Raw genomic sequence first — 24,264 nt, forward strand, 5'->3', positions numbered from 1 at the left:
AATTAATAAATACATATAAGGTTTGTTCAATTTATATGACCACAGCTTTCAATAATAGTAAGTATCTGGTCGTTTTCTTGCTATCATACCTGTCACATATACAATGTCCTTTACAAATACCATAATGTAGTTATTAAAATTAGTTATGTTTTGTGTAACTAAGACTCTAAAGAGTAAATGTATGGAGAAAACACAGCACTGTGACATATGCACCAGGTGGATCTGAGATTTTATTTTGGATTCGTATACAGTTCTGTAACAAAAACAAAAACATGGCAAGAATACACACTTTCAAATGCTCTAATTACAAAAAGATGACTGAGGATGCCAGTAGCAGAAAACACACATGTGCAGACACACTGATGTGCACTGAGCGGTTTAGTTCTATTCAATAATATGACATCTAACGAGAAGGAGAGGTGAATGGTTTCCCAGTTCTGAACTGCTCAGATTATTCTGCCTTATACAGCAGAGGTGGATCAAAAATAGAGCGCGGGGAAAACTTGGTTGTTTAACTGATAAGGTCCCTGATTTAGCTTCCTTGTGTCGTCTTAATCCAATTAACCAGACGCCTGTTATCCATTTTTAATGACTGCAGGAGCTGGGTCACACAGCAACAAATTGAGAAGACACAGGGAAGAATAGGCCTGTCCTGCTCTTTTTTTAGTAGCTAAATACAATAACTGTCATGACCCATGGAGGGTTGATTCTCCACGTAGAGAAAAATGCCAGTGAGCACGGGCTTTTTTTTGTTTGCAGGGTGGTAGTGGTGGTGGTTTAGGATTCATAGTTGGGATTCTTGCGTAGGATGACAAAGCCCTCCAGGATGGGGGTGACTGGGAGGTACTCCTCTGTAGCCAGCTCAGCCCTCTCTCCATGTGCCAGCAACACAGGTGTGGTATGGGTCTGGAAACCTGTGATTGCTTTTGGCTTTCCGGCTTGGCCAACAACGTCGACGGCCTGCGAACAATACAGACAGAGGTAACACGTCAGACCAGAGTGATTAGATTTGAGCAATAGCTGATAAGATTCACAGCATACTTTGCATACCAATAGCATAAAACTACAACCAGAAACACTGGTACCTAAGCACATCATTTGGTGTCAAGTGGAAGTATCTGTATTAGTTTGATTCAATTAAAAACAGTTTGCAGCCCTTAGTTCAGCAGAGGGTTAGCACCAAACATAAATGCACACTAAATGTGATTTGTGCTTCATAATTTGCTAAGTTATCTATTAGGGCTTTCTGCCAACATAAGCTAGAAGAAAAGAGAAGTTGCTCACTCATAATGATAATTCTTGCAAGTTTGACAAACATCCCCCCTTTTTTTTCTTATTTTTTTAAGAAGCATTATATTTCATGTTTTTTTAAAGACTGAAATTATTCTATTAACATTTTAGTTTTCACTATTACAGTTTTCCATAAAAACTGATTGTCAAGTCATCACCTGTCCCACTCTGACGGACACGGGCAGCGGTCGTAGCTCCTCGTCGAAGGTGACCAACATACGCGGCTGCATCGCCGCAACCAGCCCGTAGAGAATGTAGTGCGACTTTCCCAGGATGACTGTAAAACACACAATAAACGCAAGTGAGAAGAGGAACGCGGCGGGCACAACTTCAGTATTTGGTCATAATGACAGAGGCGTCCGCTTATTGAATCAATCAAATCTACCTTTCTTTTTTGAAGCGCTATATCACAACCAAACACGCCTCAAAGCGCTTTGCACAATCAGGAGAAACCCAACTGAACCAGACGAAGTGACAGCAGCAGGTAGAAAAACAAACTCACTGTTTTTGACGTCAAGGAAGGAAACCAAGACAGTGAGCAGTCCAGCCACAGCGACCTGACTCATCAGCTGCCTGTCGCTATGGTAGGGACAGAGTGTCAGTGTGCCTTTGCCCAGGTGAGTCAGACCCTGAGGAGGCACAAATAGCAGAGAGTCAACAGCAGCTCGTGTGCGCTCAACACGTCCTTCGCCAAAAGTTCACTGGGATCTCGCACAGAGTGCCGTTTGTGTGGCCACCCACCTGAGCCAGTCGGACCATGAAGAGATTGTTGGGGTCTTTGGCGTGATACTGGGCCAGCTGTCGCAGCATGGCAGCCAGACGGGCGTTATTTGTGCCTGAGGAAATGGAAGAAAATTAAGAGCTCGTAAAAAAAAAAATGTTGAGGAAGTTGACTCTGGAGGTACAACCAGTCCGAAAGGAAGCTAAAGAACTCCAGAGATCTTGACAAAAAAAAAACTCTAGTTTAAGTGGCCAAGAAAGTTTTTTTTAGCTATAAAATTTGGCAATGTGTAGTAAAGGTAAACTTGAATTTAGTATTTTTACGGTCATAAACAAACAGCTGAAACAGACAGTCCGTTTGTTGACCAAAAACAAAACATTTTTGACAAAACCTTATTTTATTTAAGTAACTTTGAAAGGATGGAAGATGACCTGTTTCATCCTGAACACAAATCACACAACCATGAGAGAAGAGTGTCCGACTCAGCTCAGAGAATATTATCTTAATGATCAGGTTTTTATTTCTAAAACACTGTTTGAATATATATATATATTTTTTAAATCCAACTCGTGCTGAAAAGTCTGGACAGATCAGTCAGAGAAATGCTCAGTCTGTTTGCACATCACTATACTCCTGGCCTTCTATCAGACTCACCGCTGCCCACCATGCCCATGGCAAAGATGGAGTTATGAGACACCTCTGGGTCAGCATCGTGAGAAAATTTGCTGAGGGTGTCCAAGATGTTGAGCCGAGGGTTGGAGACGGAGATGAGAGCCAAGGCGAGGGGCACTGCTCGCCTCAGGGTCGGCTCGCCGTAACGCAGCTGATGCCAGGAAAGAAGAGCGAGCGAGAGAGAGAGAGGGTGTAAGATGAAGTGATCTTTTTTTTTTTGGTCAAGCACAAAAACTGCGAGGACTAAGAAAAACTAAAAATTGCTCTTATTTTGGCAGAGGGTTGGAAAAATTGTTGCATATAAAAAAGAAACATGGCAAAAATTAAACGAGCAAATTTACACAGAAAATAAGAAATGAAACACAACACATATTCTGAGCTGCCACCAACCAGATGTCCAAATGTTCTCAGAGCCATTTCAGAACCTATCTCCTCTCCCATGGCAATGAGGGCAATGCCAAGAACAGCTACACCCTATGATGTAAAGATGACAATTATGAGCACTTACATTTCCAATAAAGGAGCCAGAACACAAAAGGGAAAAAACAGATGCTTAGGACAGATGTGGAGGCCTTTACCTGGTGGGAGCCCATGTCTGCAGGAGACTCCTTCTTATCTTTGTCCTTCTTATCTTTCTTGTCCTTGTCCTCCTCCTTCTCTTTCTCCTTTGCTTCATAGTGCTCACTGCAGATATGCAGAAGCTGCTGGACTTTCAGTACATTTCCAGAACCTAAGATGCAAGAGGTGAGACGTGGACTTATTGAGAGATTGAAGCAAGCAGGCTAAAGGCGAGTTGGTGTCTATAATAATGGGTTTTTATACCGAAACCAATCATTATAATAATGATAATCTGGAAGATTAATCTTAAAATCTGGTCAACACTGATGTCAGCAGGCACAAACAGAGTTTACTGTAGCTGCGTGCAATGAAACTAACAAATGTCTACAGGCACGAGTGAAGGTGAGAGCAGCCACGTCAATCCAACACTTTGTCATAACACTCAGCCACTCAGTAAGGACATAAAAAAAATCCACACATACAGAACTTAATGTGTAAATTAAAACAAACATAATGAGAGCAATGTGGCATCTTCCAGGATCCTTTCATTTTGGATGGAGTCATTAAAAGAGTAAAATAAATCAAAGTACTGACCTGCATATGCACAGATGTCAACGAGTGTGTTGGCAAAGCTGCGGAAAGGCTCAGGCACAACTTGCAGAGCAGCCAGTGTTGTTTCAATCGCCTCTCCTTTACCTGTGAGGCAAAACCAACAACAACAACATGCATGCAGTTAGCTGCTTCACTTCACATCAGAGGAACTGCTGCAACGCTATTGTGCTTCTCTTATGTACCACGCGACTGCGCTTGACACCAGCGTATTAAAACGCTCATAACCTGAGTTGGAGTCGCTCCTTACCCAGATGGTTGAGACCCAAGCCCAAAGGTAACCAGCGAGCGTATGAGTCCTTCAGCTCCTGTTCGTTCTTCTCCATGATGGTCTGAACGATAGTGGAGGTCACGTCACCATTGCAAGAGCCCACTGCGATCATTCCACACGCCAGCGCCGTCACACCGACCACCTGCAGATAGAGGACATTCCATTAAATATTAGGAAATTGAGCACATATGTCAGCGACTCCATATACGCCATAAACAGTGTTGGCCAAATAAAACTTTCCCAGAGAATACTTGTGTATTGTCACGATGGCAAGACTTGTGTGATAGGATATTCAGTACTTTAATGTCTACAATGAATTAAGGGAGGAAAAAAGAGAATTTCATACTTCCATGCTGGATTTGGAGTCTCCCATGACCGGAAGCAGCAGAGACAGGACATCTTCTCTGTTGGAGCCAGCGTAGGCAAGACCAAGTCTGTAACCAGGACAACAAGGATTATGCAACACTGCCATAATAACTGCACTATAACATCTATGTAGTCTCATGAAACAACAGCTAAAGACACTGAATAAAAAATACCCAAGAATTCTGAAAACAAACAGCGCTTCATCCTTCAAAATGTCCATGTGCCACAATGTGTATCTGTGTGCAAGTCGACCATCTACTCACCCAAAAATGGCTCCTATCCGCATTATGTTGCTGTTATGTAGAACGTAGTCAGAGAGCAAAGCGAGGGCCGGGTCGCACTCATTCCTTACACCAGAGTTGACGATACCACAGGCCAGGAGAGCACCAGACTGCATGGGTAGAAAGACGAACGTGTGAGAAAACATGACACTTATTGTCGATGCTCAAGGAGGAAAGTGTAAGTTATTAGTGAAGAAGCGGAAACAGAGTTACTGGTTTAAAATTTTTTTTTTTTTTTTTTTTTGTTAAAGCACATTATTTAAAATATAAACTCAAAGAAATCTGTTTCAATTAATTCCTGAAAGCTACAACACGTCAACAGGAGATGAATGTGATTGGACATGAACCTTGATGTAGTCCTCCGAAGAGTAGAGATATTTGTCAATCTGGGTGAGACCCCCGTCCACGTCCCACAGCAGGATCATACCCAGAGAGGCTGCTGCACTCAACATACCTGCAGACAAGGAAACGACCTCACGTGACTTCAAAAGCATTTCAACAAAACACAAACACTAAACAAAAAAAAGATGTGATGTGCAATTCAATAGCCTCAATAAATGAATAAGACAAAGAAAGCACAGTGAATCATCTGACGACAGGGTAAACCAGCGGGTTCCCTCACCGTGGTCCTTGTTCTTGTACAGCCATTTGTTGCCGTCGTCTGTGAGCAGCTTGTCTTGTCCAAACGCAGCATTAACGAAGCCGTTCACGAAGGAAGAGGCCAAGTTCATACGAGCAGAGTCCACCTGGGAGCCGCTGCCTCCAAACCCTGTCGCATACAGAGTCGAGGTAAGACGTGGTGCCACATAACAACTCAATCACTGTCAGTAGACCCGCTATGTTAAAAACATCTTCAGAAATGGACTTACTGTTGTTCTCCAGGTGTGTCTTGTAGATGTCATCTGGCACTTTGGGTTCCATGATGTCCAACTGTTGAGCGCAAAAGAGATTACAACTCCTAAGAGTCACTAGATCATTTTCACCCTTCTTCTACATTCCAATAGTTGAAAATCAATTGAGGACAAATAATTAGCAATATGAAAAAACACTTTTGAAATCCACAAGGCTGAGTCTCTCGTGTTTTCCTCACCTCTCTGGCCAGAGCGAGGAAGTTGCTATTAAGCTGCACATTGGACATTATTTCTGTCAGGTCCTCGTAGTCCTCTACATCCTCATTGAGCTCCAGGAACATACCATGGCGACCCAGCATGAAGGCCATTTGCTTCTGAGTAACTCTGTAGAGCAAAGACAATTTTATGTTATCGCGCCGCCCCAAAATCAGAGCAAACGAGGAATGATAACAAATGTAGTGAGAAAAAAAACACAGAAAGATGGACATTATTCAGACCAACAAAACTAACAAAATCCATAACCTCTTATTTGGTAAATAAGTTTTTTTTTCTTCAAGTCCTTACATGTCTTTGCAGGATGTGAAGATATTTTCTACCAGTTCCACGTCATTGAGCATCAGGGCCGGCCGCAGGGCTTCTGGATAACGATTGAACTTTCTGAAGATGTTCAGGGCACAGCGCAGCAGCGCTGAGTTTTCTGGCTCAGGAACGTAACTCACACAGCTGAGGGAGGAAAACAAAGCCATGAAGAAAAAATTTCACTTTTTTTTCGGAAAAACAAAACCAAACATCTACCTCCATTACATCCAAAAGAAAGGCTAAAAAATGGGTTTGCTTATTTTTTTTCTAAACAAAGTCAAAAACAGAGATGTACCTTGTCAGGTAAAGGCAGACTTTGCCATAGGCGTTTTCATCAATATAGTCCTCCAGCATGTCCAGTCTTTCGATCTCCATCAGCAAGTCACATGCCTCATGCTCGGCATTGTGGGCCATGTTGTAGGGAACTATCTCCTTCACAAGCTTCAGCAGTGTCTCCTGCTGTGTCTTGTCACTTTCCTCAACCTCCTGCCACTCTTTGGCCACCTCACCAGCTAAATGTCTGTAGGCAGAAAGACACCAAACAGTGTAAAGATCTCCATCTTGCATTATTTCTCAAGAGTTTAGTGTCAAAACACAACTCATAGCAAAATGTAAAACCACTGCAACACAATCATCAGAACACAGCGATTCATTATAAACATCAAATTAATGTACCTAATAGCATATTACAGAGTCCAGATGAACAAGAAAAAATAATATATTTTGGTGCCGTTATCACAATTGCAATATTTTTTAATTCTTAAATGAAAAAAAGGAACATACAATACGGAATTGCTGACAATGACACAAGTCTTACCTGACATATTCATGTCCCCAAGAAGCCAGCTCTTCCTGAGAGCCAACAAGCCGGTACTTCAGACATTCTCGCTCACCACTCATGGTCATGGCCAGCACTGACACCACATCTGCACAGAACCTCTGCAACAAAGAAAAAAATAAATAAATTAACAAGTGAACTATAAGGTTTGATATGAGCCTTGTGGAAGCAACATAATAAGCTGATTTGATCTTAATTATACATCTGACCAATTAGAATAATTATTTATTTTCTAATGTTAATGATGACATACCTTGTTCTCTCCAGGAGCCATGCCCTCATAGATCTCCTTGAGCTTGCCATAATGTGGGCGGAGGAATTTGAGGGGCTTGGGGACTGAGGTCATGGAAGTGGTTGATGAACGGATCAGTCGGCGGAGCTCCTCCAGCGCAGGATGGTACAATGCAGTGTCCTTCTCCTGAAAAACAAGCATGCATTTTCAATGTCTTTTACTCGTAGCTCACACACTGAAGGACAAATCTGAATAAAAACGGCACAAATACTTACACTCAATCTTTCCACCATCATTTCCAAGTCCTCTTGCAACTGTTTGTCTTCCTCTGACTATAGGATGGTAAAATAGAATACCACAATATGTTATTTAGTTTAAATTTAAAAACACCTGTAACAAGCATATTGAATAGTATTGGACACTTCTGTGTCACAACAATTATGTAAAAGTCATGTAATTACTAATTAATACGATTTAGAGTGACAGTGTTTAACCTTTAGTACCTCAAGTAAACAGAGACACAACAAATTGAATAGTCGGGTGAATTTAACCGTGACGAGAGGGGGGAAAAAAAAGATTAATATTGACAACAAGACAACTTTGAGTACATGTTTTCATGTGTTCGGCGAGCGGTTGTGTCATACTATCTCTGTTTCCAACGCTGACATGGCTCGCTAGCAGCAGTGAATACAACGTCCGGCAAGCTAGCATTAGCTAGCCGGCAGAGTAGCATGAAGCTAACTCAAGCAACTCCGGGTAGTTATTGAATAGGATATAAGTAACCACAAAATCCATAAAGGCGAGGCTCTTCATTTTGAATTATGTTATATCGAAGAATTGTGTTATTGTGGGCCAGACTGCGTCAGTTAGTTATTTCGAATGGCAGTGACTTCGGCCTTCTGGTACCATGTTGTCAAAGGCGCAGTGACTAAGGCAAATTAACAAGTCTGGCTCTCGGAACGACAGCTAGCACACACTTGAATGAAGAAAGGTACCCAGACTTACCAACTCTTGCTCCTCTTTCTTATCCTTATCTTTAGCCGAGGGCTGCTGCCCCTTTTCCTTCTCCTTTTCCTTCTCATCAGTCTTTTCTTGCTGTTTCTTCTCTTTGTTTTTTGCCTCCTCCATGGCTGCTGATATATGCACTACAGGCTAGCGAATGAAACTGTGGCGGACCGCTTCTTCTTTGGTGTGCAATATAATTTATGGTTCCTCTTTACTACCCTCTGCTGGTAGAGATTCGTACTTTGTTGTGCACTTCAAGTCTCTCAAAAACGAGTTTAGAGGTAACTTATAGGCGAATTAAAAGAATATATGCCATAGCTCAGACCTCAATAATTTCGTAAATGCCAATTATTTTTTTTATAGAACTAATTTTAAGCAACGTATTGCAGTGCTATAAATCTTACTTAAAAAAAAGAATGCGCGCTATGAGGTGAAGCGTTTCGAAGTAGTATACGGTAATATATTTGACCGTTAGTTCTCACTGAACAAGTTTGACGAATTTTCACTCTGATAAGGACAAATGTGACCAGGGCAAAAGTGGAAATCGTCAAATTTCCGACGTTTCACTAGTCACTAAAGTAGCAGGAGAACACATGACCAAATGAAACAAGATCACATGGTTCCTTGTAGCTGTTTCTGTCATTCTGTTGTCAGCATGGCTCTTGGGATGAATTACCTTGCACGTAGAGGTGCCGTCTTTGTCCTGTTTTCACTGTTTAGCTATCTGTTTTGTGTCGGGGAGGGACGATTCAATGCCTTCAGGACGTTCAGAAGCAAGCCGGTGAGCAGCGCCGGGGCCGCCGAGGAGCTGTGGTTCATCCAGAAACTCGATCACTTCAACGGCGCAGACCCCAGGGAATGGAAACAAGTAAGTCGGAAGTGGGGGGCATTCAACCAGCGTTGAAGTTACTGTTTACAGACGACAACAACAACAACAACAAATGCAGCAAGTTTTTCTTTATTTACGCTGACATGCCCCTTGCTCATATAACGACTGCTGACCTGCGGGACTGCACTGAAGTTTGATGGTTTTCAGAGTTTCCAATGTGTGTTGACACAGAAAATAATTACAATTTAATGACAAAAACTTAAAAAAAATAAAAATAAAAAAACTTAAAAAAAAAAAAAAAGTTTAAGAGCTGGTCGAACGACGCGCACCTGTCACACGTTACGTTTAACTGTCTCGTTTTAAAGAAAGCATCAATTTCATTGGCACCTTGATTCTTAACGAGTAAAGAAAAATCATATGACTCTGCTTCGATTTAATTGTTTTTAATTGCAGCTCTTCTTATTTTTATAGCGCCAACTTTTATTATTTTATAGCTTGTGTGTCATTTCACTCTGTGACTTAAAATGAGTTGTTTTGCAAATCGTTATTAGTGCCTTTTCATTTGATTTGAACACATATTTTTTTCCTTTGACATTAATTTGTCCAAATGAAACTGTGAACTTTTTCAAATAACTCTGAAATCAACAAAAACCTTTGAAGGAACGCCATTCCTGCAGTGTGCATTTAAAGTTGGATTACAACATCTAAACATCACAACCCTACACAGAAGGTTTTCAGTTGTTGTTTTTTTTTTTGTGCTCTGTTTACCCCTCAGAGGTACTTTGTAAATGAGGCCTTCTACAAGCCAGGCGGCCCAGTGTTCTTGATGATCGGAGGAGAAGGCCCAGCCAGTCCGGCCTGGATGGAGTCCGGCGCCTGGCTCAACTATGCTGAGAAACTTGGAGCTTTTTGTCTGATGCTGGAACACCGCTTCTATGGGAAAAGTCACCCGACCCCGTACGTTTGGTCTTTCTGGGAAGTTGTGCCTTCTGTTGCACTTTGGCAGTCATCTGACATCAGTGATAATGTTGAACAGATGGCTGACTATCTACTGGAAGTGAAACTTAGTTTGATATGTGGGTAGTTATGGCTGGCGATCAACACAAGGAAGTGAATCTGTTCAATCTTGTCCTTGTGTGCACCAAACGGTACACGTAGAGCTTTGCTACCACTAGATGGCAGCCAAGCACTAACGCGAAGATCTTGATCTGAACTGACTCCCTGTTTCAATCGCCTCTTGTGTCATTCTAGGGACCTCAGCACAGACAACTTGCATTTCCTCAGCAGTCGCCAGGCGCTGGCTGACCTGGCTCACTTCCGCACTGTTATGGCAGAGACCCGGGGGCTGACAAACAGCAAGTGGGTGGCCTTTGGTGGCTCGTACCCAGGTTCGCTCGCTGCTTGGTTCAGGCTGAAGTATCCACACCTGGTCCACGCCTCTGTCGCATCAAGCGCACCTGTTTACGCCACTGTTAACTTCCCAGGTACGAGAGGGACATTGGGCATGATGAGACACACTGACTAACAGTGATGTTGTGCAGAAAAGTTTGCTTTTGGTTGTTGTTTTTTTGTTTTTATTTTATTACTTTTTTAATTTGCACATCTTTGGAAGGTCTAACTGGTGGAACCAACATTTAGCTGGCAGAGTATTCTCTGTGTGAAGGTATCAGTTCCCTTTGGGAGATCACAAGCTGCATGTTTTAGCAGGCTCAGAAAGGCAGAGCCCACAGAAGAAGCAAAGCGAAGCAAAATTTCTTCAGTCAGATCAAAATCAGTGTGATTAGAATTTCTGGTTTGTTGTTCCGTCGAAATAGAGTGATCCAATCACGGCGTGCGTACGCATGCTCCAAGCCTTAAATCAAAAAAATTACAATTCAGACAGGTTTCCTGGAATTTCCAGAAGGAGACGACGCTCGACTTTCACCGGTGTTGTAAACGAATGCTGCACACCTCTTCCAAATGTTCCTCACTTTGTCAAACAAAAATATTGTTGCAAAATGATGCGGAACATTAGATTGTGAAATCGCAGGCCGTGACCATTTAAACGTCTCAGAGCGTGGGAGTTTGAGGCGGTTCAAAGAAGAAGAAGGAATCACTCTCTATCGGCGTCTGTGTTGTGTTTGGCTGAGGGCTTTGCTTTGCTCCGGAAAACTGTGTGCTGGACTCTGGGTCAGAGGAGCTTTGTACGCAGATCTGAACCTTAAGCATCCATGTAGACTTGCAATCCTGAAAACCCAATGAAACATATTGAGCACAAAATCTCTTGTCTATATTATTTTCTAAAACCGCAGGTAAAAAGTGAGGGGTTCTATTTTGGGATGTGGAGTTTGTCTTCTAAGATCCTGTGTTTAAAAAACAAACAAACATCCATTTTGGTTAAAACTCAGTTCTACTGTTTTTGAGCACTTGGCCTGAACCACATTAATGTATTGTTTTGAAGATTTAATTGCTGCTTTTGTGCTCCTCAAAGATAGAGCAGTTTGTGCAGCTCTAGGGTTTTGCTGCATATTATTGTGACCCCTACCACCTCCTCCTCCTTCTCTTCCTCCCCCTCCTCCAGTTTTCATTGTGTCTTTATGTCTTGCCAGAATACTTGGAAGTTGTGCAACGTTCACTGGCCTCAGAGAATGTAGAGTGCCCCCTACTGGTGAAAAAGGCGTCTGATACTCTCGTAGAACTCCTGAAGGACCCCAAGACCTACGACAACATCACCAAAGACTTCAAGTACAGAATCTAAGCTTCCACAGTAGCTAAGCTCAATACGTTGTCTATTCTGTACTTTGTTATAAGCACTGCAAACTTTAAACCTGACCACGGCGTATCCAAAATGCCGTGTTTTTCCTTTCAGTCTTTTCTTTTTTTGTCGTAAAGCAGTGCAGCATGGGGAATAGGAACTGACAGATTATTTTTATGTGAGGTGGATAAGTTGATAACTAGAGGTGTGTGAAAGTATCAGAGAGCAGCACGGTGTGTTCAGGTTCCCCCGTTCCAGTCCAGCCTCGTGACTCCCCAGGCTCCTGTAATGAAGCCTGTAATGAAGCGATGTAGGACAAGATGCACTGATGGAAAACCTTCTTCGTTATCTCCCATCGTTGCAACTTTAAACCATTGAGTTTTTCTTGCCCTGCCCTTTTGTACTCTAGGTTGTCACGCAGATGCTGCAGGCTTTGCCAAGACGATGAGCTAACAGGATGCAATTGCTTTCATGAGGGTGTGGTTGCCTTAGCAGAAGTAACTTCATCACCAGACATGCCGACCACATTTGGCTGCGCTTTTTTTTTTTCTCGCTTCTTTGAGGACATGCTGTGAGACGCTGTTGCAGACATGTCCTCATGCAGGCGTGCGCACACACACACACACACACACACACACACACACACACACACACACACACACACAGTGTCACAAAGGTGGGTTGGAACACTCACCATCTTCCAAAACCAAAGTGACTCAGAGAGTTTGGTTAGAAGCATTGTCGGATATATGGAAAGATGGCTATACATATGGATGGATAATAGATAGATATGCATGTAGATGGATATAGATGAGGGACAGATGCATATAAAGATGGGGTGATCAGTAAATGGATGGATTATTACCAACACAACACACCTGCAATCTTTCTACATTATTTTTCATTGCTGACAAATTAGCAACACATATGAATAACCTGTTTGGCCAAAGTGATGGATCACATGTTTTCGTTGACAGCTTAATTTCATGTCAGGGTCTATCATACTTCTAAACGGGGAATTCTGAGATAATTTTAGACATGATTGCAAGCTTGTAATTATTACATGAATTATTCTGTTTGAGTGGACACTTTTAAAGGGGTCATGGTTTGACTTTGGTTTTGGTTTCCTGTGTTTTTGGGCTACTTGGGATTTGCGAAGCTTTGGCCTGTTGCTGGTAGTTTCACTCAGAAATGGCTCGAGGCTTATAAGAACTTGACAACGTGACAAGAAATGTCCCAGTTCCTTCACCCCTTCTTTAAGTCATCATCACCTTCCTTTTTTTTCCCCTTTGCGTTCCACTACACTCCTCCAAAAGCCTGTGTTCCAGACTGCAGATCCAGACAGAGAGGGACTCTGCATACTTACTGGAAACGCTGGCTGGCAACTTCATGGATGTGGTCCAGTACAATGGAGACAACAGGGGGTTTGAGGTGAGAGAGAGATAAAGGAAGTGAATCCTTATGATGTCTATGCACAGCGTGTCGGCAGGAATAATACACTGCAGACGACATGAATTCAAATTCATTTTGTAAAAAAAATAATAAAAAGAACACCCTGTTGCCCTTATGCATTTTTAACTTGGGCAAAAACTGCTTTTAAAAAGATTCCCATAAATAAATAAATAAAAAATCTCAAAAATGTTCACTATTTTTATTCTTATCTCTGAATTTAGTTCTGTTTTCCCGTCCCTCTTTAGTCTTTTTTTTTTCTTCTTTAAACCGGTTACCCCTTTTTATTCCACCCACTCTTTTTTCACCCTTCTCTGTCCCCCTGGTGCCTTGTGGAGACGTGAGTCCGGTTACCAATAAGCTGATGTAAAAAAGTAACAAAAGACTCTGTGGTCTCTGTGGCTTCCTGTCGCCCCCAGCTAAAGAGAGACTTAAAAAAAAAAGAGAGAAAGAAAAAAAAAGAAACCCAGAGTAGTGGTGGGCCACAGAGTCCATAGCACAACCAGACAAATGGCTGCCCCTCTGTCACAAAACAGGCCTGGTGTTGGGAAGTGTGGGCAGGATTTAGGTGCCTCTGAGGAATTTCGGTAGGAACCAGGGCCAAACCTGTAACCCAATCAGTCAAAGCAGTGGCTTCACAGTGGAAGTGTCATCAATCGACTGCTTTATCAAAATAAGGAAGGACTTTATGTAATGCCACAGCATGGGGAGCAGGTACCAACAGTTCCCTTTTTTATTTCCTGGAAGATGGAGAGAGATGAAAATACGATAGTGCTCCTGTGTCATTTTGAGTTATCGGTGCCATCGTTGGTTTCATAGGTTCAGACAGACACAGGTCTGGACCGCTGGTGAAGTCTCCTAGACTAAACTGCATCTTTATTCAGGGCAAGTTAACTCTTAAAGGGTACAAAGTCCCAGGTCAAAGTGACTGACTAGATGTAGTTTGAGCAATGAAGAGTTGTTGTGAGATGACAGGAAGTTGAGTTATCACCACATTTACCCATCAAAGCAAACATCTCTTTTTTTAAGTGGCTTGTATTCATTGTTTGCTGTAATAAAAAAATCTCTGTGCTCTGGTTTATGGCCGTTGTGCAATTGCTCCACAATTATTTAGTATCTCACAAATTTTAGTAGGAAACTCCCAGTTACACTTTTTCCCTGGTAAAAACCCGAACAATTCTTTCTTGTTACTGCTGGGAACTCGTTTCAGATCTTAATCATTTAGGACTCCAGCTGTCTAAGTGCTTTGCAGCCCCCATCAAAAAAAGAAAGAAATGCTTTGTCTTTCTGCTGAATCTGATGCTGTATTGTCTCCACTGCGTTTTTGGAAAGGAACAACAACAACAACAACAACAAGGTTGCTGGGAGACAACCTTCAAAAAATTGCTATTAATACATCATACAAACTGGTTTTCTTTTGTGTTTTATCATTGCTATGTGACTGTTCTATCAGGGTGTGCTGGGCACCAACATCACCATCAAGGTGCTCTGCAGTGTGATGGCCGATGCCTCGCTGGGGGAACCTTACGCCCGCTACGCCGCTGTGGCCCGACTCATGATGACCACCTTCTCCACCAAGTGCCTGGATGCCAGTTTCAGTACCTACCTCAAAGACATGACTAACACCTCCTGGGAAGGGCCAGCTGCAGGGGGAGGTGTGTGTGTGTGTGTTCTGGGAAGTGGTGGTTCTGTGTGTATGTGCGCGCATGTGAGCGGGAGAGAGAGAGAGAGAGAGAGAGAGAGACTGTGGTTATTTGAATGTTTTCTATTTTAAAATGTTCCTTCAATAACTGTTATTTTTCGGTACTGGGTAATTTTCTGGTCCACAGTGTTTAGAGGTTGTCAGGTGCCCGGGGTTTTGTTTGTCGCTGCTGGACGGCGCCACTTTGCTGTCTCTAATTTTCGACTTTCAATTATCTGTAAGGCGGTTAGCCCCCAGAGAAAACATCGGCCGGTTCATCATCAGTGACCAGTGACTGAGCGATGATGGATTGGGGGTCATTGTGTTCCACAGTGTTGTGTTTTTAGCTGTCAGTTCCTGGCAAAGAGAAATGTGAAATCTCACTCGGCCATCTTGTCAACCTACCACAGACATCAAGGATGATGTTGTGTTGTGTGTGTTGTCAGGAAGACAGTGGGTCTACCAGACTTGCACTGAATTTGGATTCTATCAGAGCACTGATTCACCCAACCAGCCATTTACCGGCTTCCCACTGCCGTAAGTGCTCTATGCTTGGACTCTCAATCTCAAAAATGGTCTCCTGTCTCCATCGGTATCCAAAATGCACTCTCTATTTCCATTTATGTTCCCATTTCCATTCGACTTTGCATTATTTTGCTGCTTTCCTGTTTTCTCTTCCAGCTACCACGTGAAACAGTGCGCAGACTTCTACAACGTCAGTGCCAAACAGCTGGCGGAGGCCGTGGCCCAGACCAACGAGTACTACGGTGCCTACAACATCCGCTCCTCCAGGATAGTTTTCCCCAATGGTTCCATCGACCCTTGGCACGTTCTGGGAATCACGCGCAACATCTCAACTGTCTTGCCAGCTGTTTTCATCAAAGGTGAGAAGGAACTGTGTCAAACTGTCACTTTAAAAGCAGAATTTGTTGCCATATTAGATCAGACATCTATTCTTCCATCTTGAAGTAAGGTTTCTCCACCATTATAGAAGCCAGGAAATGTTTGCAGTAGAACAATAGCTGACTTGTTCGACTTTTCTGTTTATTAGGAAGATAATTGTGCTTGTAACACGCGAAAATTAAGTCCTGGTTAGATTTTCTTTTACTGCCATGTTCATTCATATTGTTATGGTTTCTGTGCTCCAGGGACTGCCCACTGTGCGAACATGTACCCTGCCAGGAGTGAGGATCCACCCCAGCTCACGTTAGCCCGTCAACGTATCTTTATGCTTCTCCAGCAGTGGCTGAAACAGTAACTGACACCCAAACAAACCAGATGGTGTATTTACAGCCAAACAAATAAATCTGCAATCAAGACTTTCTTCACTCCTGCATTTAATAAAGAGGCTATTTTATTTCTGTGGTTGCAGTTTCTTTCTGAAATGGAGTAGCAACAGGGGGGATGTAAACTAAATTACAGTCAATTTATTGAGCTCAGCACAATAAAAATCTTTACAGGTAATTCACCAACCAAAAAAAAAAAAAACAAGACCAAGTACCAGAGCATGGCGTGCCCCTCTCACTGTAACATTTTATCTTTCACAGCACAAACTGTTTTTAAGATGTCCAGGTATGTCTTCACTTGTGTCATGCAATGCGTCTAGTCTTGCTGAGCACGGGCTTGTTCTTGTATGATGATAAGAAGAACTGAAATGTTGTCTTGGCTAGTCAGCAGATGCAAGATCATGATGGCATCTCATGGATATAGACGGAAGGCTCCACACGCCACGATCTCCTGAGAATTCTGCAGTTTAGACTTCAAAATCTTGTGTGTGTATGTGTGGAGGAAGGGGGCGAGCTTTTGTTTTGGAAAACTGTAAGTGGCCTCATGTCGTCTGCTCGTCATACATGCAGCTGTGTGTTCGCTCTCACTGGCTCCTCAATACTGTCCCAACACGTGACATGTTGACTCCGGCTTCATTGAACCCTGTTTATTTTCACAGCAGCCCTTTCTCTGCATCTCAGCTGGATGTGCACGACCTCCAGTTTCGCCACAGGACGCCCACAAATAATAAAGACCTGATTGACTTTGGCTTTTCCATGCTGTGTGTCCAGAGCTTTTAAATCCCCCACCTGGATACTTGGACCCAATAAACACATTTATGGCAGAAATGTGTGTTATTTTTTATCACTCCACCTGGTACAATGTGTTTGTCAAATTGAAATTTGACAACAGAATTTACCCAAATAGAAATTCTTGTCTCGTGATGTCAGTTCACCTACTCCTGTAGCTTTTGCTAAGGCTCAACTAAGCTATTTTCCATCTTTTCAGGTGTGTGTGTGTGTGTGTGTGTGTGTGTGTGTGTGTGTGTGTGTGTGTGTGTGTGTGTGTGTGCGCGCGTGCGCGTCCACTAATATGAAAAGAGCTGATCATTTGTGGATAATTCACACTTAGGATGCCAAGGGTGTGTGAGACTTGTTAGGAGCAAATATAAATAAAGGAAAAGTACAAGTCGATATTGTATTTAAGTTATTACAAGGAGAAAATCTGATTTATTTGCTGAAGTTTGCGGCGTCACAGCACTTCCGCGGTCACAGGTAATAGGATGAGACGTCGCATGTGTGATTTTCCATCAGTTCTTTCGAAGCTAACGACATTCAGGAAAGTTACAGCCGATTGCATCTTTGTTTAAAGTTCCCAGCAGTCACTTCCTGTTGCTAACACCTTGTAAGGAAAGTTCTCTTGATGCGTCAAGCTAAGCGGGCTGAGACAAGGTGTACCGGAAGTCTTGAAAGACACACGAGCGTGAGTCCGAATAACGCTAAACTGGGACGACAGAAACAATTCTAAAATCAAAATGAACACATTGATTCTTAATATAAAAATCATAAACCATCCTGTCTTTGTCAGTGGGTCAGTTTAGTGCCACCTTTGGATTTCTTGTGTGGTTTTATTTTGAAATGTGACAGGAAGCGTGGAAAAATAACGGCGACGCTGATATGAGAGCTGAAAGGCGGAGTGCGGGTCAGATAAAATCTTCGAAGCCAGACTGAAGCTGCGTCGCTCCTCGCGTCTCCATCGGGATAAAACTTGTTCATTAATCTGTTCAGGTTCAGGCGGGGGGGAAAAAAAAACAACGTTTTTCTCTGTTGTTCTACGTCGAGAAGGGGACTAAACAAGGGTACGATCTCACCTGCGGATAAAAAAAAAAAAAGAAAGAAGAAGAGCCACGGTCCCCTGCAAAAGGTACTTAAGGACGCTTAAAACAGGGGTTAGTGGGAGTTTGCTGCGTTATTAGTTTTGTTAAACTGATTAGAAACTGCAGTTTGTCAGACAGGTTTGGTTTTGATTTGAGATCTGATAAGAAGTACACAGAAAAGAAAGGGGGGGGGGATCCATATTAGTTGCAAATTAAGCTTGACCGTCAGGTGTGGCTTTTCTGAGAAATGATTAACCTGAGCCTCGTATGAATGTCTTCAGTTTTAAAGGCAACTTTATATCAACAGTCTAATATTAATGAGTCGTTGCCAGCTCACTAAGGTCTAGTTGTCGCCTTGTGCACCTATTTGTGAAGCAATATTTTCACAATATGGATGCGTTTTCTTTACTATCCCTTCAAAGCAGGCTATTTACTGTCATTAGAGTGTTTTGTTGTTTGTTTGTTTTTCTTCTTCCAGCTATTTAGAGCTTTGCTCCCTCCAAAATCCCTGTTGGCTCTCTGTGAATCTAATTTCAATCTGAAATCTCAAGAAATTCTGCATCAGGAAGTATTCACTCATATTAAAGTGATGTGTTCCCTCCAGGTACACCTGCAGTAGAAGCTGAGGTCAAACTACTTTCCCTGAACGATCTTTAGTTTAATCCTAATCTAACCCGTCTAAACAACTCAGCCCCAGTGGCCCTGTTATGGTTTTTCAGTTGTTAGTGTGAAGAAGAGTTAGTCAGAGCTTGGAATAAATGGCTGTGTCGCCCAAAGGCCAGCATGGGATGACGAATCCTCAGTCACCCATGAGGAATAATGACAGGGATACGCCACTGCACAAGGACGGTTGTTAAAATAAAACGCACACAGTCACAGTCAGGTTTTTTTTTTTTATGAGGTTGTTATTGTTCGAATGTAGGTCTCATTAAGATGAAATATTGATGCTGAGACCTAAATGATAGCGGAACGTACCCTACAATCAGTGGTGCCTTCTGGTAAAATAAGAAGATGACACTGTTATGGTCCTCATGCTTCGTATTGCATGAGCCAAGAGGGAGGAGCCGGGATGTGCCCCAGGGTGTGTTGATGATTAGGTAGCGCCCGTGAGATTAAAGGTAGAGGGAAGTAAGTCCAAAAGAGCAGTGAAGAAGAAGAAAAGATTTTGTGGTGGTTGAAGCTGAGGGAAATCTTATAACCACAACGTTTTCTTGCTCTGCTGTAGTTGTTGATTAGGAAAACTTGAGTTTGAAGAAGAGAAATTTGAAACTAATTGGTCAAAGTACCACTTCATTTTGCTGTCAGTGCCGCCATTTTTACCGTCATTCTGTCTTCCTTACTAGGTGTGATTCATCTTTAAAAAAATGAGGCACATCTCATTTTTCTGCCTGTTCATGCTGGTGATCTGGCTGGGCCACGATGGCGCGCTGTCCCAGTCTTCCACCTACGGTGAACGGGGCTCTGACCTCGGCATACAGGCGTTTCAGAAAGTCGTCAGCTCCAAGCCCTTAGAGAACGTCGTGGTCTCACCCCACGGAGTGGCCTCCATCCTGGGCATGCTGCTGCCGGGAGCCCACGGAGAGACGAGGAAGCAGGTGCTCAGCGCTCTCCGCTACAAAAAAAACGGTAAAGGGCGGCGTGCTTGTACAAGAGCCTCTTTATGTTGGGCAGAATTCGAGATGTCAAACGGCTGCTGCCTCCATCCGCACAGGGCCCTACAAGATGTTGAGGAAGCTGCACAAGACCTTGACGGCCAAATCCAACCAGGACGTTGTGCTGATTGCCAACGGCATGTTCACTAACGAGGGCTTCCCCATGGAGGAAGCCTTTGTTGCCACCAACAAAGCCAACTTCCACTGCGAGAGCAGGAGATTGGACTTCAGTAGGCCCCTTGAGGCTGCGGATCAAATCAACGAATGGGTCAGCAACAAGACCAAAGGTGGGAGTCACAGACCGAGGATCTTACTAGTTAAACAAAAAGAGTTTAGATTCTGTTAAAGCTAGCTAGCGTTCGGATGAACGTGAACCTTCTCTTTTTTTTTGGGGTGTTTCTGAAGCAATCTTGGGGGGGGGTTTTCACACATTTTTTTTTTAAGATTTGACAAGATGCTTGGTTCTCCTCTAGACGTGATTGTAAAGCAAATTGAGGCTTTTCTTTTATCGTGCCGCTCTTGTCTGAATAATGTTCCATTGCATATTTATCCAGGTCACATCCCCAGCCTGATCAAAGCGGACATGCTGGAGTCGCCTCTGACCCGCCTGGTCGCTGTCAACTCCATCTTCTTCAAAGGGCTGTGGAAGTCGCGCTTCCTGCCTGAGAACACCAAGATGAGGGCCTTCACGGGGGGCAATGGGGACGTCTATAAAGTTCCAATGATGTCTCAGCTGTCTGTCTTCAACATCAGTGAGTCACGCTGCCATATTGAAACAGTTGTATCTATAACAATAGTGTAGTAAGATTGTGGTTGTGTGTAAAGGCCCACGTTATGCACAGTTGTTTTTGCAATGTTTTCGAACAATAATATGTCTCTCCAACTCATCAATGAACTCCATTTGCATTGTTTTTAAAAACGCTGATGAATTTCTTTTTCTTATAATTTGTATTGTCTAGAAGTTCCGCAGTTACTTTTGTTGGCCGACAGTTTCCCACTAAATGCACCAGGTGCCTCTGGCAGGCAAACTGCTTTTCTGAGAAACTACCGCTTTTTTCAAGCTATCATAAAAATAAACTTTGCACAAAGGGCTGTGAACCGAGCCCTGTCAACCGCAGCTGCTCCTCTGGGGTCTGCCAGGGTAATGCTGTGCAGATTGAATGATAAAGGTGTTCTCACCCAGCTTGTTATTATGAGCCAGCGGCAGGCATTTCTAGTTAGTGATTCATAGTTTGGCTCGTGTGGAGCTGTAAGCAAATACAGACTGAGACATGCCACGTCCGTAGGATATTATTAAGCCCTGTGCAAAATGAAATTACATTAGTGAGTCGACTATATTTAGATGAGACGCCAGGGTTGCAGCTAGTGCTTCAGAACGACCCCTTGCTGAGCGAGAGTGAAAGTGAGGCCAAGTTCAGCGCAGAGGCGCATGTTTGTGTCTTTTGTCGTTTCCTGCTGCAGTTTGTTGACTTTGGTGTCAAGCTATAATCACCTTGCTGTGTGCTTAATACAGCCACATTTCAGGTCTCCAAACCGTATTTGCACATACTTGGCTGAAAGGCCTGGTAATGTGGTGTGCAAGTCCCAGAAAAAAGGTTTGTTTTATGTTTTCATTGGTGATGTGACATTCTCAGTTTAAATGCACCTAGTGTTGTAGAGTTTGTCACATGGAGATTGATTTGTTGTTGAGTTTTTAGTTGACTTTGGATAATAAAACGAGCCAAACAGCAATTATCAAGATGATCTGTGTCCCAGACAAATGTTGAATTCATCAAAGCGCGTTGTTTCTCTGTGAACAAAACAGGTTGTGACAGCACCGATACCTCTTCCAAGTTAGTGAAAACACCCCAGCCAGGTGTATTGTAGTAGTTGGCTTGTTTGGCCTGTTACCAAGAGACAATAACACTCATATAATAACACCTCCTTATGACATTAGCTCGATTCTCACCTTCTCTGTTCACCTTTGAACCCTGCCAGGCATGGCCACCACACCCCAGGGGGAGAAGTACAAGGTGATTGAGCTGCCATACCATGGCTGCAGCATCAGCATGCTGATCGTCCTCCCCTCCGAGGAGGACATCCCGCTGTCCCACATCGTCCCACACATCAACACCGCCACCGTGCAGAGCTGGACCAAACTGATGCACATGAGAAAAGTGCGACTGCTCATTCCCAAGTGAGGGCCACCTCCAAGTTATCTGCTGCTCTGCAAACACCTTCGAATGTACTGTTGCTGTAACCTTTGTGTGTGTGTGCCTGCCTGCCTGTCTCTCTGCCTGCCTGCCTGTCTGTCTGTCTGCCTGCCTGCCTGCCTGTGTCTGTGTTTTGCAGGTTCACTGCTGAAGCCGAGGTGGACCTGGAAGAGCCGCTGATGGCGCTGGGAATCTCAGACATGTTCAGTGAGGAAAACGCCGACTTCAGACACCTCAGTGAGTGAAAAGCAACAGCAGCCACAGTCGGAAAGTGGCCCAGTGTGGCTGAGTGTCGACCCCTCGTTGAGTTCCTTCTCAGAGCGATGAAGTCGGAGCGGCTTCAAGTAAAGCGTTCTAGTGCCACCGTGTGGTTTGGAAAGAAAAGTGGTCCTCTGATCAGCTGGACCCTGATAAACAGGAAGTGTTTTGTTCTGTAACTGACAAAGTGGCATGCTATAATTTGCTCATATTTCCTCAGGTGCCGACCCTGTGTATGTGTCCAAGGCCCTACAGAAAGCCAAAATCGTGGTGAACGAAGACGGAACTAAAGCAGCAGCAGCTACTAGTGAGTGTCTGTGCATACGATTTAAAGTGTGATCCACGAAAATAAAACTCTTCCCATCCGTACACCCTCTGCAAATCAGGGTTCAGTTGTTAATCACGACATTTCACCTCCATGTGTTGCATTTAAAGGCCTCCGTGAATTCACGAGATGGTTTGCTAAATTATTTATTTTGGTTGTTTATTTCTGTTTGACCCTCATCCCACTTAGCATCACCTTTAAAAGTTTCAAGTCTTTATTTTTTTCTGACGTGTTTGCTTTTGTGCTTAGCTGCCATCTTGTTGGCTCGTTCCTCTCCACCCTGGGTGACAGTGGACAGACCTTTCCTCTTCCTCATCAGACACAACCCAACAGGTACGGATAACAGAGTTTTGTGGTAATATTTTAAACACATTTACAGAATTTAATTTTTCATCCGACGATGCAGTGGAGCCAAAACAACTGTATATCCATATAGAAGCTAAGACTGATGACAATATTTGTCCGGGTTTACAAAAGCAAGCCAAAGACTCGTGTGATGCTTCTCACCTGTGTCCTCAGGTACCATCCTCTTCATGGGCCAGATCAACCAGCCTTGATCCCTGCTGTCACCGCTCACTTCCTGTCACGGTGGCATCACCTGAAATTCCAGCATGCATCAACACACACTCACATTCACGCACTCTCTCACGCACACAAAAGCTTTGCTGTAGACAGTGCTGTGCAGTGAGGACATACAGTATGTAATTTGTTTTAAATATTCATTTTTGTATGTGACATTTCCTGTAACACATAACTTGGCTGGAAACGCGTTCTGCAGACTAAAGTGTTAAGCTGTTTTAAGTCTATATTTACTTTTTGAATTTTTTACATTTTTAAAAGACTTTGAATGTCAATTTTGGATGCTGTTTACTCCAGAGTGAGATACTTAGTTTGTTTTATTGCATCAGTTTCAGTTTGATCATTTTTCAAATAACTTGGCTCCTGCCTGTCCTGAGTTTCACTCCAAATGTTTTGATGTACATTCTATCTTGAAAAACTTGGGTACTTGTTTACCTCACTGACGAAACTTCTGTTATCATTTCTGAAATCAAATAAATACACATATGGTATTTATAACCTCAGCAATTACGTCTCACTTTCTTTATGTAAAGGATTTGTAAGAAGGGAATGTTAACATGTGATATCATGTACTATTCCAGCAGTGTGCGAGTAATGACTTGCTATATTAGTTAGCCATTTAAAAAAAAATGCATTTCATGAACATTAACGTGAAATTGGAAGACATACTTCATAAGAAGGAGCTGTTTATGTCAAGTGTAGCAAATTGATTAGCTTTTTATCATTCCTAGATCAAGCCATGAAACCTATTTTAATGTTTTTTTTTTTTTTTTTAAGTGAGTAAAATCAACTACACACCAGAAGTCATAATAGGTGCGCAATGTGAGAGCAAGTAAACACTTTTTTGGATGAACTTTGACAGATTTTGGCAAGTTAACTCCTATCTGATACTGCTTTGTCAAGCATGAGTTTTACCAATAAGCTAAAACTGGGCCTCTTTGCTGGAGGCCAATGATGCAAGGCTGCTTCACTGGAGTCTTGGGTGAAAGAAAAAAAAAAAATCATTAAAATGGATGCGACATGGCTATTTTGAAGAATTTAAATATAAAACGTGTTCGAGTTATTTTACACTGTTATTGTCTCCTACATAATTACATGTGTTCGTACGTAATTTTGATGCCTTCGGTGGAAAAACTGCAATGTCAATAGT

The 24,264-nt window shown here is 42.8% G+C and overlaps 3 protein-coding genes across 4 annotated transcripts; 2 read left to right on the top strand and 1 right to left on the bottom strand.

Moving 5' to 3' along the window:
* Nucleotides 1-212: 212 nt before the first annotated feature.
* psmd2 (proteasome 26S subunit ubiquitin receptor, non-ATPase 2) lies at nucleotides 213-8,448 on the bottom strand. The gene is made up of 21 exons (XM_076036870.1): nucleotides 8,274-8,448; nucleotides 7,544-7,600; nucleotides 7,290-7,454; nucleotides 7,016-7,137; nucleotides 6,494-6,718; nucleotides 6,184-6,342; nucleotides 5,859-6,003; nucleotides 5,638-5,698; nucleotides 5,391-5,537; nucleotides 5,116-5,222; nucleotides 4,751-4,878; nucleotides 4,468-4,555; nucleotides 4,101-4,263; nucleotides 3,836-3,937; nucleotides 3,262-3,413; nucleotides 3,074-3,157; nucleotides 2,666-2,834; nucleotides 2,032-2,126; nucleotides 1,793-1,919; nucleotides 1,449-1,567; nucleotides 213-960 (listed from the first exon to the last, which is right to left on the bottom strand). The coding sequence occupies exons 1-21, from the start codon at nucleotides 8,394-8,396 to the stop codon at nucleotides 778-780; spliced, it is 2,721 nt and encodes a 906-aa protein (XP_075892985.1). The 5' UTR covers nucleotides 8,397-8,448; the 3' UTR covers nucleotides 213-777.
* A 440-nt stretch (nucleotides 8,449-8,888) lies between these two features.
* On the top strand, nucleotides 8,889-16,327 carry prss59 (serine protease 59, putative). Its single transcript, XM_076036873.1, has 9 exons — nucleotides 8,889-9,141; nucleotides 9,878-10,059; nucleotides 10,354-10,586; nucleotides 11,691-11,826; nucleotides 13,153-13,267; nucleotides 14,739-14,940; nucleotides 15,413-15,503; nucleotides 15,648-15,850; nucleotides 16,115-16,327. Exons 1-9 carry the CDS (start codon nucleotides 8,890-8,892, stop codon nucleotides 16,222-16,224), a joined length of 1,524 nt encoding a protein of 507 aa, XP_075892988.1. The 5' UTR covers nucleotide 8,889; the 3' UTR covers nucleotides 16,225-16,327.
* A 1,616-nt stretch (nucleotides 16,328-17,943) lies between these two features.
* serpine2 (serpin peptidase inhibitor, clade E (nexin, plasminogen activator inhibitor type 1), member 2) lies at nucleotides 17,944-23,617 on the top strand. 2 transcript variants are annotated; one of them, XM_076036876.1, is made up of 9 exons: nucleotides 17,944-18,090; nucleotides 19,452-19,734; nucleotides 19,820-20,047; nucleotides 20,315-20,512; nucleotides 21,738-21,936; nucleotides 22,092-22,189; nucleotides 22,431-22,517; nucleotides 22,785-22,868; nucleotides 23,055-23,617. In XM_076036876.1, exons 2-9 carry the CDS (start codon nucleotides 19,473-19,475, stop codon nucleotides 23,090-23,092), a joined length of 1,194 nt encoding a protein of 397 aa, XP_075892991.1. In that variant the 5' UTR covers nucleotides 17,944-18,090; nucleotides 19,452-19,472; the 3' UTR covers nucleotides 23,093-23,617. The 2 variants fall into 2 exon arrangements, with proteins under 2 accessions (XP_075892991.1, XP_075892990.1); XM_076036875.1 differs by having other exon boundaries at nucleotides 17,958-18,155.
* The last annotated feature ends 647 nt before the right edge of the window (nucleotides 23,618-24,264 follow it).

This window comes from Nelusetta ayraudi, unplaced genomic scaffold (assembly GCF_046127955.1).
Source record: "Nelusetta ayraudi isolate G7.1 ecotype Tasmania unplaced genomic scaffold, CSIRO-AGI_Nayr_v1 ptg000048l, whole genome shotgun sequence".
Lineage (NCBI taxonomy): Eukaryota > Metazoa > Chordata > Actinopteri > Tetraodontiformes > Monacanthidae > Nelusetta > Nelusetta ayraudi.

Coding starts and splice junctions, on each gene's coding strand:
- psmd2 (XM_076036870.1), bottom strand. CDS start 8,396: ATGGAGGAGGCAAAAAACAAAGAGAAGAAACAGCAAGAAAAGACTGAT. Junction 1,568..1,792: donor CTTCCTTGACGTCAAAAACA/GTGAGTTTGTTT, acceptor TGTGTTTTACAG/TCATCCTGGGAAAGTCGCAC. Junction 961..1,448: donor TGTCCGTCAGAGTGGGACAG/GTGATGACTTGA, acceptor TATTGTTCGCAG/GCCGTCGACGTTGTTGGCCA.
- prss59 (XM_076036873.1), top strand. CDS start 8,890: ATGGTTCCTTGTAGCTGTTTCTGTCATTCTGTTGTCAGCATGGCTCTT. Junction 10,060..10,353: donor GGGAAAAGTCACCCGACCCC/GTACGTTTGGTC, acceptor GTGTCATTCTAG/GGACCTCAGCACAGACAACT. Junction 13,268..14,738: donor GAGACAACAGGGGGTTTGAG/GTGAGAGAGAGA, acceptor CTGTTCTATCAG/GGTGTGCTGGGCACCAACAT.
- serpine2 (XM_076036876.1), top strand. CDS start 19,473: ATGAGGCACATCTCATTTTTCTGCCTGTTCATGCTGGTGATCTGGCTG. Junction 20,513..21,737: donor GCTGTCTGTCTTCAACATCA/GTGAGTCACGCT, acceptor GAACCCTGCCAG/GCATGGCCACCACACCCCAG. Junction 22,190..22,430: donor CGCCGACTTCAGACACCTCA/GTGAGTGAAAAG, acceptor ATATTTCCTCAG/GTGCCGACCCTGTGTATGTG.